Genomic DNA, 15,259 nt, shown 5'->3' on the forward strand with positions numbered 1-15,259 from the left:
TTACTGATCTCACATTTTTGTTGCAATATCAAATATTTATTTTAATTTACGTAATAAAATTAAACTTTTTTTCTCTATCTTTATTTTTTTCGCTATAATCCTTATCCTAATCTAGCTTACCACATATTTTAATTCATTTTGTGTTAAACATTCGATAAAAATAGAAATTTGATTTTTAATCTACTTTCCTTTACTTAGCATGGATTTTTTTTTTTAATTATGCAACTATAGATAGATAGATAGATAGGTAGATAGATTTCTTCACAACAATTTCTTAAACCATAATTAATTATCATAAATGTTGTGATATTGCATAAAAGATATGGATAGAAGATATCCATTTTATACATATAATAAATGTTTAATCGTACAATTTAAAATGTTTTTGAATAAATTGAAATTTATTCGAGAATGCAAAATAGATAGGGTGAAAAACATTTAATGAGAATTTATGAAATTTTTGAATAATTTAAAAGTGTTTCTTAATTTTTTTTTTCTTTTTCTTCTTCTTCTTTTTTTTTTTTCGTTCAATAAATACTGACTGAATTTTTAATTTCAGAATAATTTTAAAATATTTTTGAATTTTTTTTTGCATTGAAATTAAAGAATCGATTATTATTTTTTTATTATTTTTTTCTGAATTGATAAAAAATAATTAAAAAAAACAGTATCTTAATAAATAAAGATAAAATAATTAAAACCTTTTCACAAAAAAATTTATAAATCAAAATTATTTAAATTACTTAAATGATAAAATCACTGACACTTTTCATTCTAAAAAAACTAGAATACATCAATTATTTATCAGCTATTCAACTCGAATCTAGTTCCCTAATTGAATATGACTCTGATTATCACTTATCATTAATGATAAGTTAAGAATATTATAAAATAGAATATTATATCGTGATATATCTATTCAGATCCGAGAAATGAAAAAGAATTTCTTCATAAATAAATAACATATTATTGACATCGTTCCATGATATTAATATCACCACTCTATTAGCAATGTGAATGGTGGCAAGAGTTTGGCCTCACCACTCTTACTCACGTACGATTACTACCGTAAAAGAATACGAAAGAACTCAAGTGTTTCGTTTAGTAGAAAAGTAAGTAGAGGGGTTATCGATAGATATGTGTACGTTTCTTCGACTGTCTTCATTCATGTTCTGTTCCATCTTCTGTCAGTGTCACTAAGGTTAATTTCTAGTGCTAATTTCTCTTCTTATATATATATATATATGCATATATGTGTGTGTGATTCGTTATTACTGCATTATTTTCCACGAAGAAAATAAAAAGCAGGGAAGAAGTGCTTGATAAAAATTGCTAAATAAAAAAAAATGATCTACTTTTTCATCGAAGGTTTGAATGAAAATAATGTATAGTGGGAAATTGTATATTCGAAATTAGGATATAAATGAAAATGAAGTAATCATTTGATTTGAATGATGTGATAAGTGATAAGATTTTAGATGATATGACAGCAACACATTGATGTCCCGAGAAGTTTTCAAACGTTATCTGCTAGTTGTATTTCTCGTTAATTTGTAAGTAAAAATATATTAAAATCAAATCCTCGTTCGAATATAATTCACTGTTTACATAATTCATTCATACAGTATATGCGAATATTTTTAAAATTTTTGAATGAAATTTGCATACTCAAACAATATATACGACACGTGAAAATTTATGTCTAAAAGATCGTCTTATGGCTTTCCGCCATAAGTACTTAGAATGATTTAAATACTTCGACTTGAAGATATTTTATAAGTTATTTTTTTTTCTTTTTTTTTTTTGTAATAAAATAATCTTTCTCAACAATTTTCTATCTGTACACTATTCACACTACTTTATTTCTCAACAAAGATTAACTCTTTCAAGTGCGACAACCATTTTCCTCCTATAATGTTCCAAATGTACAAGAAAAAAAAAAGAAAAAAATCTTTCTCAAAAATTTTCTCGACAATTCACAATTCTATAAAAAAAAAAAGGTGAAATTCAAGAAAATTTCCTATGAGTGAATCTTACTTTCTATTTTATTCTTATTACTTTCTACTATTCTTATTAATTTTATCTAGATTTCGTGTTACGATTTATTTATATTTATTATATATTTAACAAAAGTTAGATAAAACCGAAATCAACGTATCTATACATATTTATATCTCCAATTCCAAATTTTCTCTTTTTTGAAAATTTGATCGCACACGTGACAAGAAAAAAAAAAGAAGATATTCGAACGACAGGCACGACGACAAATGAAGCGCACATTGTTAAAGTTGTAATGGCCGGCGAAAGTTAACGCGCGTTTCCGTTTCAATCTGAGATAATACCGTTCGAACGGTGTTGCTGTTCCATCCTTATTGTTCCCGGACTATCGATTCATCGAATTTCGCGAACTGCCACTTCGTACAAGAATAATGGAAAGTTTATACGCGGCATGCATTCGAAATTAAATTGTTCGATCTTCGACTTCCGGCTACATCTCATCTTCCGAAAGTGTGGTCGAAGTGTCGCCATTTCGAGGATTAGAAAATCCGATAGGGAAAAGCGTCGAATGTTGTGCAAACATTCGGGAGAGATTACGCTAAGCGAAGCGTGATTTGCATAATTCGATCTCAATTTTACGACCAGGATGCGGCAATTGATTGTACACTTATATCGGGAAAGAGATACTTGGAACGGGGTGAAAAAAAAAGTTGTAAAGGCAATTTTTTTTATTTACAAACAATGGAATCGTGCGTGGAGCACGTGAAAGCGACAAAATTACAAAACACATCTTTTTCTTCTGGGGTTCGTTCTGGTAATTTCGCGACACGCTGTTTTCTAATGTACTATTGAAAATGTTAATCGAGTGTATGAATAGTTTTATGATTGTCGTAAGACGTAACGGCAGTCGAGACTCGATTATTAAATTTAAATGATAATTTTTTGGATTCAAACGGTATTTAAATTTAACGGTATACAATTTATAATTATTCAAATTAATCTCTTTTTTAAAAACGGTTTTAAAAAGCTGTTTTTATAAATCGATGTTATTATTTGGAGACACTTTTCTCTCGTGTATGTATTGCAATTGACGTGGATTTTTGTATCGCACGGAATTACCATCAAAAGCAAAATTTATACCGTGAAAAGTGGAAAAAAGAATTCGGGTCGGATATTTTATTAATTCTCGAATAAATCGTGCGAAATATCAAAATTTAAAATTGAAAATAAAATAAAAATCTGGGACAATATAAACAGTATTTGCATTTTTATTTAATTTCTCTCTTATCTATATCATAAATATATATAAATTTTTTCAATCTTTTTTTCTTTGTGTCGATTTATAAGATTTGAAGCTACATAAATTGAAATTTCGGAGGAAAGTATAAAATAAATTTTGATTTCACTCCATCAAAAAAAAAAAGAATAAATAAATAATATTATAGTATTAAAAAAAAATTATTTCTTTTAGATTCTACAATTTTTTTTTAATGCATAATCTACAAATGAAAAGTTCTGCTATACTATAAAATAAATTTTGCAATTCCTCTTAATCGATAACATATGAATTACTTAAACTGGAAATATATATATATATTATACGTAAATTAAACATGTTTTATTTATGACTTATATAATATCAATTATATATCTCTAGAATTTATACGCAAACATATGCAAGATTAAATACAGAATTCCGGTTATTACGATAACGATTTCTGGCAGTGATAAAAAAATTAACGACAGGCATAAATTATGAAAAATATACAAATAATATAAAACACGTATAATATGTATTACTTCAAAAATTTTAATAACAGATCAAAAAAAAAAGGATTTAAAGAAAAAAAATCTATGAAATATTTATTCATCGATAATAGAATTAAATAGAAACAGATACTACTACTAATATAATTAAGTAGATAAAGATAAATAAACACCCAAAGAAAAATCACTGATTTATAATTTTTATACTTTTGTTAAAAAAAAAATTTTTAATAATTTTTCTAGACAAAGGACAAATGCTCACTTCGCTACATTCATTTACAATCTATTGCACAAATATTACTCATTGACTCTCAAGAGATTGTTCAGAGATAAAAATATTAATTATCTTGAATGGACGCGTGAGTGCGTAGAGAAATAATGGCAAATATGTAATAAAATTTTCAATCCCCTTTGGCGGTCATGCCAGGACATGGTTGAGGAAAGCTCACGTTCAAGGTTTTCGGCAATACGAAAAAAATCGCATCGATAAAACGAGGAAAGAAGAGAAAGTTTCGCTTGTAATAAATCTTGAGTCACGATAAATCTTGGAAGAAAACTTCAGGAGAAGTTCAACGATATTTTTAAGAAAATTTTCATTCAACTCGTCCTTACGATGAGAATAGAAACGATGCGACTGTCGTTAATCTTGATCTTATTGCCTGCGGTCACAAGTTCATTCAAGGACTTGGTACGAAGCATATTTCAATCAGGAAGGGTGAGTCTTTTGGGTAAGAGCCTTACTTGAATTATTCTCGTTAATCTTTCAGGGCATATGCCTATTTTACTAATTTTATTACTAATAAATACTTACTAATAAACATGTGAATACATACGTATATTAACAAATGACTTAATAATAATAAATTTAATGATATAATAAACTACAATTCTGATTGAGAGACGAGATGTCGTAACGATCACAAAGAAGATATAAACGATTAAATAAACGAATTAAATTTTCTATAAATCATATTATCAAAATGATTTCAAAAAATATCAATTATTTTTAATATTCCTTCTAAGAATTCTAAGAATTCTACTTATCAAGTAAATCTCGTTGATAATAAAATTTTAACCGAGGAAAATATATTGCATCATACTGCTATTAAATTATTCCACAAAATAATATCTGTCATGCTAATTAAGACATTCGTTTACACCACTTTATTTCCATTTCTCTTTCGATCATGTTACACAGCATTACGTTAACGCGAAATTACCATTTGCATTTTACGTGAAGCCGGAAAACTGGACGGACAGTAAAGTGAAAAAAGTGATTTGCATGGCGAGAGGAATCGGAGAAAGGCCTGTACTTTTCTTTTCGTTGAGATCCGCGAGACTAGTCGATCCCGTTTAGTCGGCCCACTTTGGTGCACGGATACGGTTAAATTATTTGCGATGGTATTTAAGCCACGCGAGACGGTTGAATGCAAATGAAAGAAAGCAAACGTGGCGACGTGTATCGTGTGTTAAATCGGCGCTCGCTTAACGATAAAGGACAATGGCCAAGGATTCATATTCCTGAACTTGGTGCTGTGATTGTACCGGACGTGGATACCGGAAAAAGATGAAGACGATGAAGGATAAAACGGTATGGTGCTTGAATATGATACCGTGGACATCGAACAGTGAACCGAGTAAAACTTTTAACAAAGTTGAACAGTGTACAAGACGTGATGTAAAAAGGGAATGACGACGAAGAATAAAATTTTAATGAAATTACAAACACCATTGTGTTTATACTGCGGATATCGAAAGAGAATGACGATGAGGAATAAAATTCAACACTGTGTTTGTATCAGATACAGTGCCACACGGAAATAATACAGGTTTCGTGATCGTAAGGAATGTTTTTGACTATCAGTTTTTTAATCATCAAGGCTGATACTTGTAGATTTTGTTGAAGACTAAACAGTTAAAATTAAGATTAATTTTGAAACTTTGGTGTGAAATCGTCTATTGACTACTTAATATATGTACAATGTACACATATTACTTATGCTAACAAAAAATGAAAGCTAAAGAACTAATATATATATATTTTATGTTAAAAAAAGAAAGCAAAGAAGCCTCTCAAAGAAAATTGCTGATTAAACAAAAGTTAATTATATAGCATTTAAATTTTTGTTTAATATTAACAAATAACTAATAAGTAATATTTTATTCAATTTTTAATATTAGATAAAATAAAATTCAAATAAAAGAAATTTTCTATAAAATTCTGTAATTATAATATATTCAAGCGTTTTATTTAAATCTATATTACGAATGTATTAAAAACAAATTATTATAAAAATGATAATTTTTTTTAGATCGATGTCGATAAAAAAGGAATTACGTATCCTGTATTGTATAGTGGCACAAGAAATCAACCTCATATTCCTGAATACATTCCGTTTCCGTGTAATGTAAAATTTGGAAGGTAATATAATTTTAATTAAATTTATGAATAAAGAATCTTAAAATGCAAAAGATTATATATAAAAAAATCGATGCAAAGAATAATTCAAATATCTCCATTTTCAAGTAATAAAAATATAATATAGCGATTAATATTTGACGATATTGAAATTAAAAGTTGATAATATTTAATGATTTATCAAATATATTTTTAAAATTCTTTTGCAGAAACGCAAAAATCTGTAATTCCTGTGTTCTTTCAGATCACCATCAACGCCTAACAATGTACATCGTTTAAGACCTGGCGACATAGACGTGATCGGTAGTCTAGGCGATTCATTGGTCGCAGGAAGTGGAGCTCTCGAGGACTACGCAATAGGAACATTTATAGAAGCACGTGGCGTTAGCTGGTGTATAGGTGGTCAAGGTGATTGGAGACAGTTCTTAACTCTTCCTAATTTATTGAAGGTATATTTTTTTTTCTTTTTTCTTTTTCTTAAATCCAATTTAATTTAGAAAAAATTATTTCAAAATTTTATGTATAAGTTTCTTATGAATTCTTATGAATTCTATTTGTAATTCTATTTCTTATTATTATTAAATTCAACTATAGAACTTGCGTATTATTATTCTATTACATCAGGTGTTCAATCCCAATTTAATCGGATATTCAACGGGTACAGGTGAATTTATTTCAACGAATGCGAAACTAAATATCGCCTTCCCCGTCGCGGCCACGGAAGATGCATTTCAACAAGCTCGAATTCTCGTTCAAAGGATCAAAAGCAATCCGAAAATAAATGTAATGAAGCAATGGAAGGTACTTATATTGTGAGATATGTATTTCACAATAATTAGAAATGCAAGATGAATCATTGGAATGTATGTCTACGAATTACAGCTAATTACAATTTTTTTTGGCGCAAATGATATTTGCTCGGCACAATGCTTCAATCCTGAACAATTTTCTCCCCTTCGATATGCTCATCATTTACGAAGAACGTTGGATTACTTAAAATTTGTTTTACCTCGTACATTGGTCAATGTTGTACCGGCTATAGGTAATATTTGAAGAATTGAAACACTTGAAAAAGACATTTATGCGTTATTCGTGTATCTTATGAATCCGTTTTGAACACTAAGTAATTAAATTGTTCCAATTTGTATGCAGATGTTACGGTTTCCGTTAGAATACCACGAAGTCCCATATGTCGCATATTGCACACATTTTACTGTGCTTGCCTGCACAAAGGTAGTCGACCAGACATCGAAGCTTCGAAAATGTCGCATCTTTATCAACAAGCCATCGAAGCTTTAATATATTCGGGAAGGTATGTTTTTGCATGATAAATAATTAAGTGTAATTAAATTGGTAAGACAGATTACAGGAAATAAATATTAAAGAAAAAAGAAAAAAACTATCTAAAAAATATAACATAACAAAATTGTGGGTAATATATCATTTTATTTGGTAGAATTTTTTTCTTTATTTCAGATATGACAAATCTTCGGACTTCACAGTGGTATTGCAACCATTTAGTAAATTATTCAATGCACCAAACGCAGATCCAAGGAAAGCTCAATCAATTGATCCTACTCTGATAACGTATGACTGTTTTCACTTTAGCCAAAAGGGACATGCATTAGGTAAGAACATGAATAATAAATAATAAAATTATAGATTTTATTATTTATTATATTATAATATATAAATTAGCTTTATTAATTATGGAACTCTATAAAATATATATATATATATTTTTGTATATTTTCGTATTGCTTGCATATATTTTCTTTTTTCTATTCAAGAATACATAAATAAAGTCTTGAATATTCAAGTATTCATTTAATTAGATTCGAGTATTTAAATACAAGTATACTAATAAATCTTTAATTATTTGAATATATAATTTAAAATAATTAATATGTTTATTATAATATAATAATTATATTATATTATATATTTTTTAAAATCTAGATATATATTGAATTAAAAAATAATTAATTATATATTATTTTATATTAAATTTAGTTATTCTTTTCAATTCTAACTCAAAAATAAGTCCTATATCAAATCTATAGTCTATAAATTAATGAAAATAATAATTAATCTTATATTAAAAATGTAATTGATTCTAACTATTTGATTTATAGTGATGATATTATGATTTTTTTTTACCTCAATAATACTATTTTATTTTAATCTCTATCGATAATGACACATTTGACTTGATCGATGTATTTAATTAGAATTCCTGTTGCCTCGATAATCCTGTTATTTTATTTAAATTTAAATCGATAATATCGCATATGACATTACCATCGCTATACTCAATTACAATTCCTGTCGCATAATAGTGCTACTATCTCATTCTATTTTAAATCGAATATATATCACATGTGGCATAACTTTTAATACCATGAATTTCTAAAGTACAATTAGTTAATATTTTTAGATTCTACTAATGAAATCTATCAATCGATAAGAAAAGATTATATTTTAAATTATATTTAGATATTTTATAAAAAAATTTTTCAACTATTAAACAAATAATTTATAAACTTATAGAATGAAATGTAGTAAATGCATCAGTAATACAATCTTATGAAGTTATATACAATTTAAACATTTTGTCTTGTTTATTCTCCGAAAAATAACGAATAATTGACATTTTAAAAGCCATTATGACTCTTCTACGTCATTCGTCCTAAACGAAAGAACAAATCAGTTAACGACGGGCATAGCAAAGTCAAGTAGTTAAACTTTTTGTAAGAGAAGTTAATCAAAAGTCACACACATACATGCACACGCATATAGAATGGTCTGACAATGAGACAATATATCTTATGTCCGTTCGATGTCTGCTACGTAATAACATTGAACGAATAATCGTGTTTTTGCAACGTACTGATGTAGATAATTAATGGAAATTGCAATACACAAACTTAAACATAATCTAATATAGCTTATGGTAAATTTTTAAAATATTCTGTTCAAAATTTATTCTGATACTAAAATAAAAAAATATATTCCATAATAAATAAAAAAAAATATTGGAAATAATACAAGTAATTTTGAAAATATATTTTTGATATTACATTCTGAACTATTTCGTATTGCCAAGAAAAGAAAATGGAAATGGAAATAAAATTTATTTTTTATTATATTAAAAAAATATATATTAATTTTTTATATTGATAATAAAAATAGAGAAATTATTTAATACATCTGTTAATTTCATAAAAAATTTAATTTCGTATTTATTTTGCATATCGAATATATGAATTAAATATTATTTGATTTAATTATCGATCAAATAAATTTAAATCATTTTTAAATTTAAATCAATAATTCAGGAAATTGTCATTAAATTCTAGTAATATAAAATAAGATAATATGAAATAAAAAATCAATATCATATTGAATGAAAACCAATCAATGAAAAAAAAATTACATACAAAATTATAAAAGTTAGCAGGAGGAAGTAATCAAAATCTATGAATTTATAATATAAAAAAAGTAATAATAATAATTAGCAATAGTGAAGTCGATACTTCCTGAAGATAAAAAATATTATTTCAATTTTATAAAGTGTAATATGCAATATTTTTAAAAGCTTATTATTATTCAATAAGATCTAGTCTATTCTACAATTATTAAGAGCATGCAATCATGTATTTGCATCAGAAATTATAAATTATAAATTATGTAAAATAAATTTTATTATCTACATGTAAGTAGATATGTGTAAATATGTGTAACTACATATATAATAAAAAAAAACATAATCAGATAAATATGATTTTGCGTCTTTCATATAGGAAGTATTTGAATTTTGATATTAAAATATAATTCCTAACAAATAAATAATTTTGCGATATAAATGATCATTAATACTATTGTAATGTCATCTTTATATGTATAATCTTCACTACGTGTCTCCATATTTCTTTCTACCGAATAACTTATAAATTTATAAAAATATTTTTTTTTTTGTTATAATTTGAATCTCTAAGATATTGAGATATATATTTCTTTCATCTAATAATAACATTTAAAATACGATATTTCATCGAAAATTTAAATTTTCTCGGAATTTAAAATTAAATTTAACTCGGAATTTAATTGCACTTTACTTCTAACGGAAATCCACAATCGTCAATCATAAACTTCGATTTTTCTTGATAACGCGCAATAATCATGAAATATCATTCGTTTTTTACTCGATTTCAAGGGCAAATTTATTATGAAACAATACGCTGAAACCTGTTAAACGATAAAAATACAAAATAGAAATCCGCAATCATAAATTATAAACTTCGATTTTTCTCGATAACGAACATAGCGAAATGTCATTCGTTTTTTATCCTAGTTCAGGGGCGAATTTACAATAAAACAATAATTTGAAACCTGTTAAACCGTAAAAAAAGAAAAAAAAATACAAAACAAGAATCCGCGCCTTCACATTCATCAATTATATTATAAACTTCGATTAATAATATAAATTAGTTATATAAAAAAATCTTATTCTTATTAATTCAACTTCAGGGGCGAATTTATTATGGAACAACATGCTGGAACCAGTCGGGAATAAAACGGAACGAGGACTGCCACAGGTATTCGAAAGATTATTATGCCCGAACGAGAAGGCTCCGTACATTTTTACGAACGTGAATTCGAGACGTTTCCGATTGACAGGGCGCCAAGATGGGATCATGGCCAGATAACGTAAAGTATGTAAAAAGTACCGATAGCAAACTTTTCACCTGTGATAATTGCCAACACGTGTTCTCGAGCAAGAATTTCAACTCTTTTAAGTTGAAAATTTTCAATGGAAAATTTTGTGTTTTCTCATGCAGACAGACTTTATATCAATATGTATAATAGCCGATATGTTGTGTACACTATGGCTATATCACTATGCACATACATTACCGATCAAAGGTTTTGAATCCATCAAACGAATCGAAGAAGTTAACAAAGAAATGTATCAGATCAGAATTTTGCTAGTTTTTTTATTAATATATTAAATACAATTATTATTCAATGATTGATCAGAAAAATTGTCTCATAAATAAATTTATCTTTTTAATTGCAAAAAATTCTGATTTCTAATGAAATTTTGCATATAAATTATACACGAATGTTTTATGAAAATGAGGCCATAAAAAAATATAAAATTTTTGGCCATTAAATTTTCTTTCTCAATTCATGGATGAATGTTGGCCATCCTAATCCCAAACCACCGTCAAAGACGTAATGGTGTTTCCAAAGCGGTTATCCGAGTATATTAATCGATGTGACGTAGATTGACTTCGATGATCAAAGGAATCCAGTGAATCATGATACATAGTAAAATCTTTGATAAATTTGTTTGTTCGAACAAAATCTATTAAAACGAATAAAATTCCTATCAACATATCGTAAAACATGAATTAAAATTAAAAAAATCGAAACAAAAGATTCGATATAATTATATTTTAATAAATAAATCGATTCCGAACAAATTGATCGGTAGTGTTATGTCTATAGTAATATATTCTGCGATAATTGAAGAGTATGTCAATAATGAGTGTGTTTTTTAAGTGAAATAGGAAAAACTAATTTTTGTTTTTTTTTTGTTTTATTTTTTTATTAAAACCTTTGTTCTTCTTAAGATAAGATGACCATTAGCGATGAAAACGAATCGAAACTGCGCTAATAAGCTATCATAGCGTTCTATATAAATAAGTACTTATATTATTGATAAAAAGGGGATTATCGTTCGAAGTGTTAATCTCATTTCACATAATTTGTATCTCATTCATGACTGTATCCATATGTGAAGCTATCCAATTATTGGAAAATTAAAATATGTAGAAATAAATAATGGAATAAATATAAAAGATAATATTATTTATTTCTGTTTGATTATAATTTTCATTCAAATAATTTATCTTAAATTAAGATATATATATATATATAAATGTAATTTATACTATCACTTGAATAGTTATTTGTTACTTATTATTTATATTAATAACGGGTATGTACGTAATGATAATTTGAATTTTATTCGAATATAAGTAAGGAATAATAGTAATTTATTTCTTGCTGACAAATTAATATGTTTTCATTCAATTTATTTCGAATTAAGATATTTGCACTGTTTTGATTTAAACTATCATTCGAATAATACATGTTTCTTATTCGTTATTTATATCATCGATGAGCAATTTTTCTCTCTTTATATTTGGTTAATAATATTTGACATTTTTAAAATGTTTAATTACCGGATATTATTTGTAACTCATTTCTATCGAATGAAAATGCAAAAGATGAGTAACGTCATATTCGTAATAAAAAAAAAAAATACAGAAAAGAAACCGACTTTAAAATTGTTTTCATCCGTCGTTCCATACGTCATTTCAACTTTTTGCAAATTTACATAAGCAAATAATTATTTGTTTTCTTTTTGTAATCAAACGGTAATCATCGTGTGCTTGCGATCGTAATTACACGAACTCCGTTTAACGAAACGGAAAGCCATATTATCTCGCGATTTTGCGACAAGCGCATAATTAAAATGTAAAAAAAATATGTAATTAAAAATAACCAGTAGCAGTTTAATAAATAAAAATTAAAATGTGTAACTCATCTCTTCGTTCTATTTTTTTTTTTTTTTTTTAATAAAAGAAAAAAAAAATTTCTCCCTAATAACCAAATCCTAATTTTGTCTATCTTGATCTGTATATCACATGCAAAAATATAATTATCACAGGATTGGGAAAAAAATCGATTAAATGTATACGATGTATGTATACTCGATCAATTTCCAAATAAATTTTTTTCAAAATCAAAACTTTCCACGAAATTTCGTTATTCCTGATTTTTGCGTCATTCTGCGTATGGAATCTTACTTTAATTCCATTTATAAATAAATTATAATAAATTACAATAAATTATAGACTAAACATCAATATTAATAAAAGATAAGAATATTAATATTAACGTTAAATTTATTATATTGAATATCTATGTCTAGAAATTTGAAAATCATATCTTAAAAAATATTGCATAATTATATTATTTTTCATTGATTTTTTATTATATTTCTTTGTTATTTATCATTGTCAATAATCACATCAATAATGGACACTATGTTGCAAAATGTAAATATAGTTGGTCCATTCGTCTTATAGATATTTCATTTACATAAAAAAATACATTTTTACCTGTGCATACATTGTCTTTGTGTTTTCCATGAAAAATGAGATTTCTTTTGTTTGCTTTTTTAACAATGAATTATTATCTCCTTCTTGGGATCAAAACTCTTAATGGGGATTTCTGCTTTTCGCGGTCGATGACCAAGGTATGGCCTTCACCAAATTCTTTAAATTTCTTCAAAGCGTGATGACGTCGTATGAAAACGCTTCTTCTTCGAAATAATAATAACGGGTTATCGATAAATAAATCATATTTCTCAAAATTAAAATTAATAAATTTGTCCAGCTATAAAATTATAAGATATTAAAAATGTTATCCGAATAATAATAATAATAAATAGAGGGAATAATTTATTACAAATAATGAATAATTATTATTCAAACATCAAAATGGAAGGAATTTTAAAAAATAATTTTTAATTCTTAGAAAGATATATCTGTTTATATGTATATTTTCATCTATTGTATATTTAATACAAAAAAAATAATAAAAAATGCATTGTGTAATTTTATCAATTTCATCGCAATTACACATAATTTTTGCATTATTCGATATAAAAGGTGATTTATCTAATATATAGAAAATTTTTACGAAACATCTGTTCAATGACTGTCGCCATTTCTAGATAATTAATTGATAAGAGAGCTCAGACAACGAATCATTTCGCGAATTCGATTACAATACTCATCGAAAATATTGTGCAACAGATATATTTGAATTGCGAAAAGTTGGTATAAAACGTTTCTATTGTACAACAAAAGCAATTTGTAACGATACGGTTCACCGACGATTGTCCTACTTTTATCATCGCGCAAAACGTATCAAAGATATTACGAATCTTCTTTCTTCCACTCGTGTCAGATCAAAACAACTTAAAAAAATATTCATCTTCTACGAAATACTTAATCTTACGACTAACCTAATAAAATGTAATTCAATACTTCTTCGCAGCGTTGAAATTTATTTATAGATATCAAGATAATATTCTTTTATAAATATATTGTCAAAGCTCTCTGTGAAACGTTTGATAAAAATAGTTATAAAAATGTGTTTGAGAAAAAAAGATTTATTTTAAAAAATGCATGCATAAATTAACAAACGTTATTGAATGCTTCTAAGAAACATGTATGTTATACGTAATATGAGAAATATATTTCAATATATTATGTTCAATTCCAAAAATATAATTATAAATAAAATATATGCAAAAAAAATGTAAAATAAATTATTATCTTATATCAAATATACAACCTATACGCAATATATATAGATTTATATAATTATATAATCGAAGTTAACAGATTATAAAAATGTTTTTTATTTATTTTTTAAATCTCGAGTATTTTTTCAATACAAAATCTCATTTATATTAAGACTAATAAATATTATTGAAAAAATATTACATTTAATGTTTATATATTAAATTTTTATTTCTATATATTAGGTAAACAAGAAATAAGATAAAATATTCTGCATTACGATTATACACATTTATTAGATATTTAAACAAAATTACAAAAATTAGTAAAATAAATGAAACTTTATAAGATATGATAGCAATCAAATGAAATCAATATAAATTTACTCCACGAATTTTCATTTTATAATTTTTAATAATTTTTGAAATTTATTCAAAATAAAGTTTTATATTGTAAATATATTGAGTAAACTTTTATTTTATATCAATTCTCCGACTTTTTATATAAAAATAAAATATAATTGCGTAAATTTTATCGTAAAAGCAATATAACAAAATCAAAAAACGATTGTAAATTACAATATCATCTTTGTGCAATTATAATTAGTTTAATTATCAATATTATTTGGATATAAATTTTGATCTAATGTTCGATTATTAAGTCTAATTTTACATGGTAAATAAATGCT

At 25.8% G+C, this 15,259-nt stretch overlaps 1 protein-coding gene across 1 annotated transcript; it reads left to right on the plus strand.

Moving 5' to 3' along the window:
* The first annotated feature begins 4,014 nt into the window (after positions 1-4,014).
* Positions 4,015-12,802, plus strand: LOC107999420 (phospholipase B1, membrane-associated). Its single transcript, XM_062077150.1, has 8 exons — positions 4,015-4,480; positions 6,078-6,187; positions 6,429-6,633; positions 6,809-6,985; positions 7,067-7,226; positions 7,337-7,496; positions 7,661-7,812; positions 10,715-12,802. The coding sequence occupies exons 1-8, from the start codon at positions 4,379-4,381 to the stop codon at positions 10,891-10,893; spliced, it is 1,245 nt and encodes a 414-aa protein (XP_061933134.1). The 5' UTR covers positions 4,015-4,378; the 3' UTR covers positions 10,894-12,802.
* The last annotated feature ends 2,457 nt before the right edge of the window (positions 12,803-15,259 follow it).

This window comes from Apis cerana, linkage group LG7, assembly GCF_029169275.1.
Source record: "Apis cerana isolate GH-2021 linkage group LG7, AcerK_1.0, whole genome shotgun sequence".
Lineage (NCBI taxonomy): Eukaryota > Metazoa > Arthropoda > Insecta > Hymenoptera > Apidae > Apis > Apis cerana.

What these genes read in the sequence shown, in the direction of transcription:
- LOC107999420 (XM_062077150.1), top strand. Translation starts at nt 4,379, where the DNA reads ATGAGAATAGAAACGATGCGACTGTCGTTAATCTTGATCTTATTGCCT. An exon ending in CTCTTCCTAATTTATTGAAG is followed by an intron (nt 6,634 to 6,808) that starts GTATATTTTTTT and finishes CTATTACATCAG; the next exon opens with GTGTTCAATCCCAATTTAAT. An exon ending in ATGTAATGAAGCAATGGAAG is followed by an intron (nt 6,986 to 7,066) that starts GTACTTATATTG and finishes TACGAATTACAG; the next exon opens with CTAATTACAATTTTTTTTGG.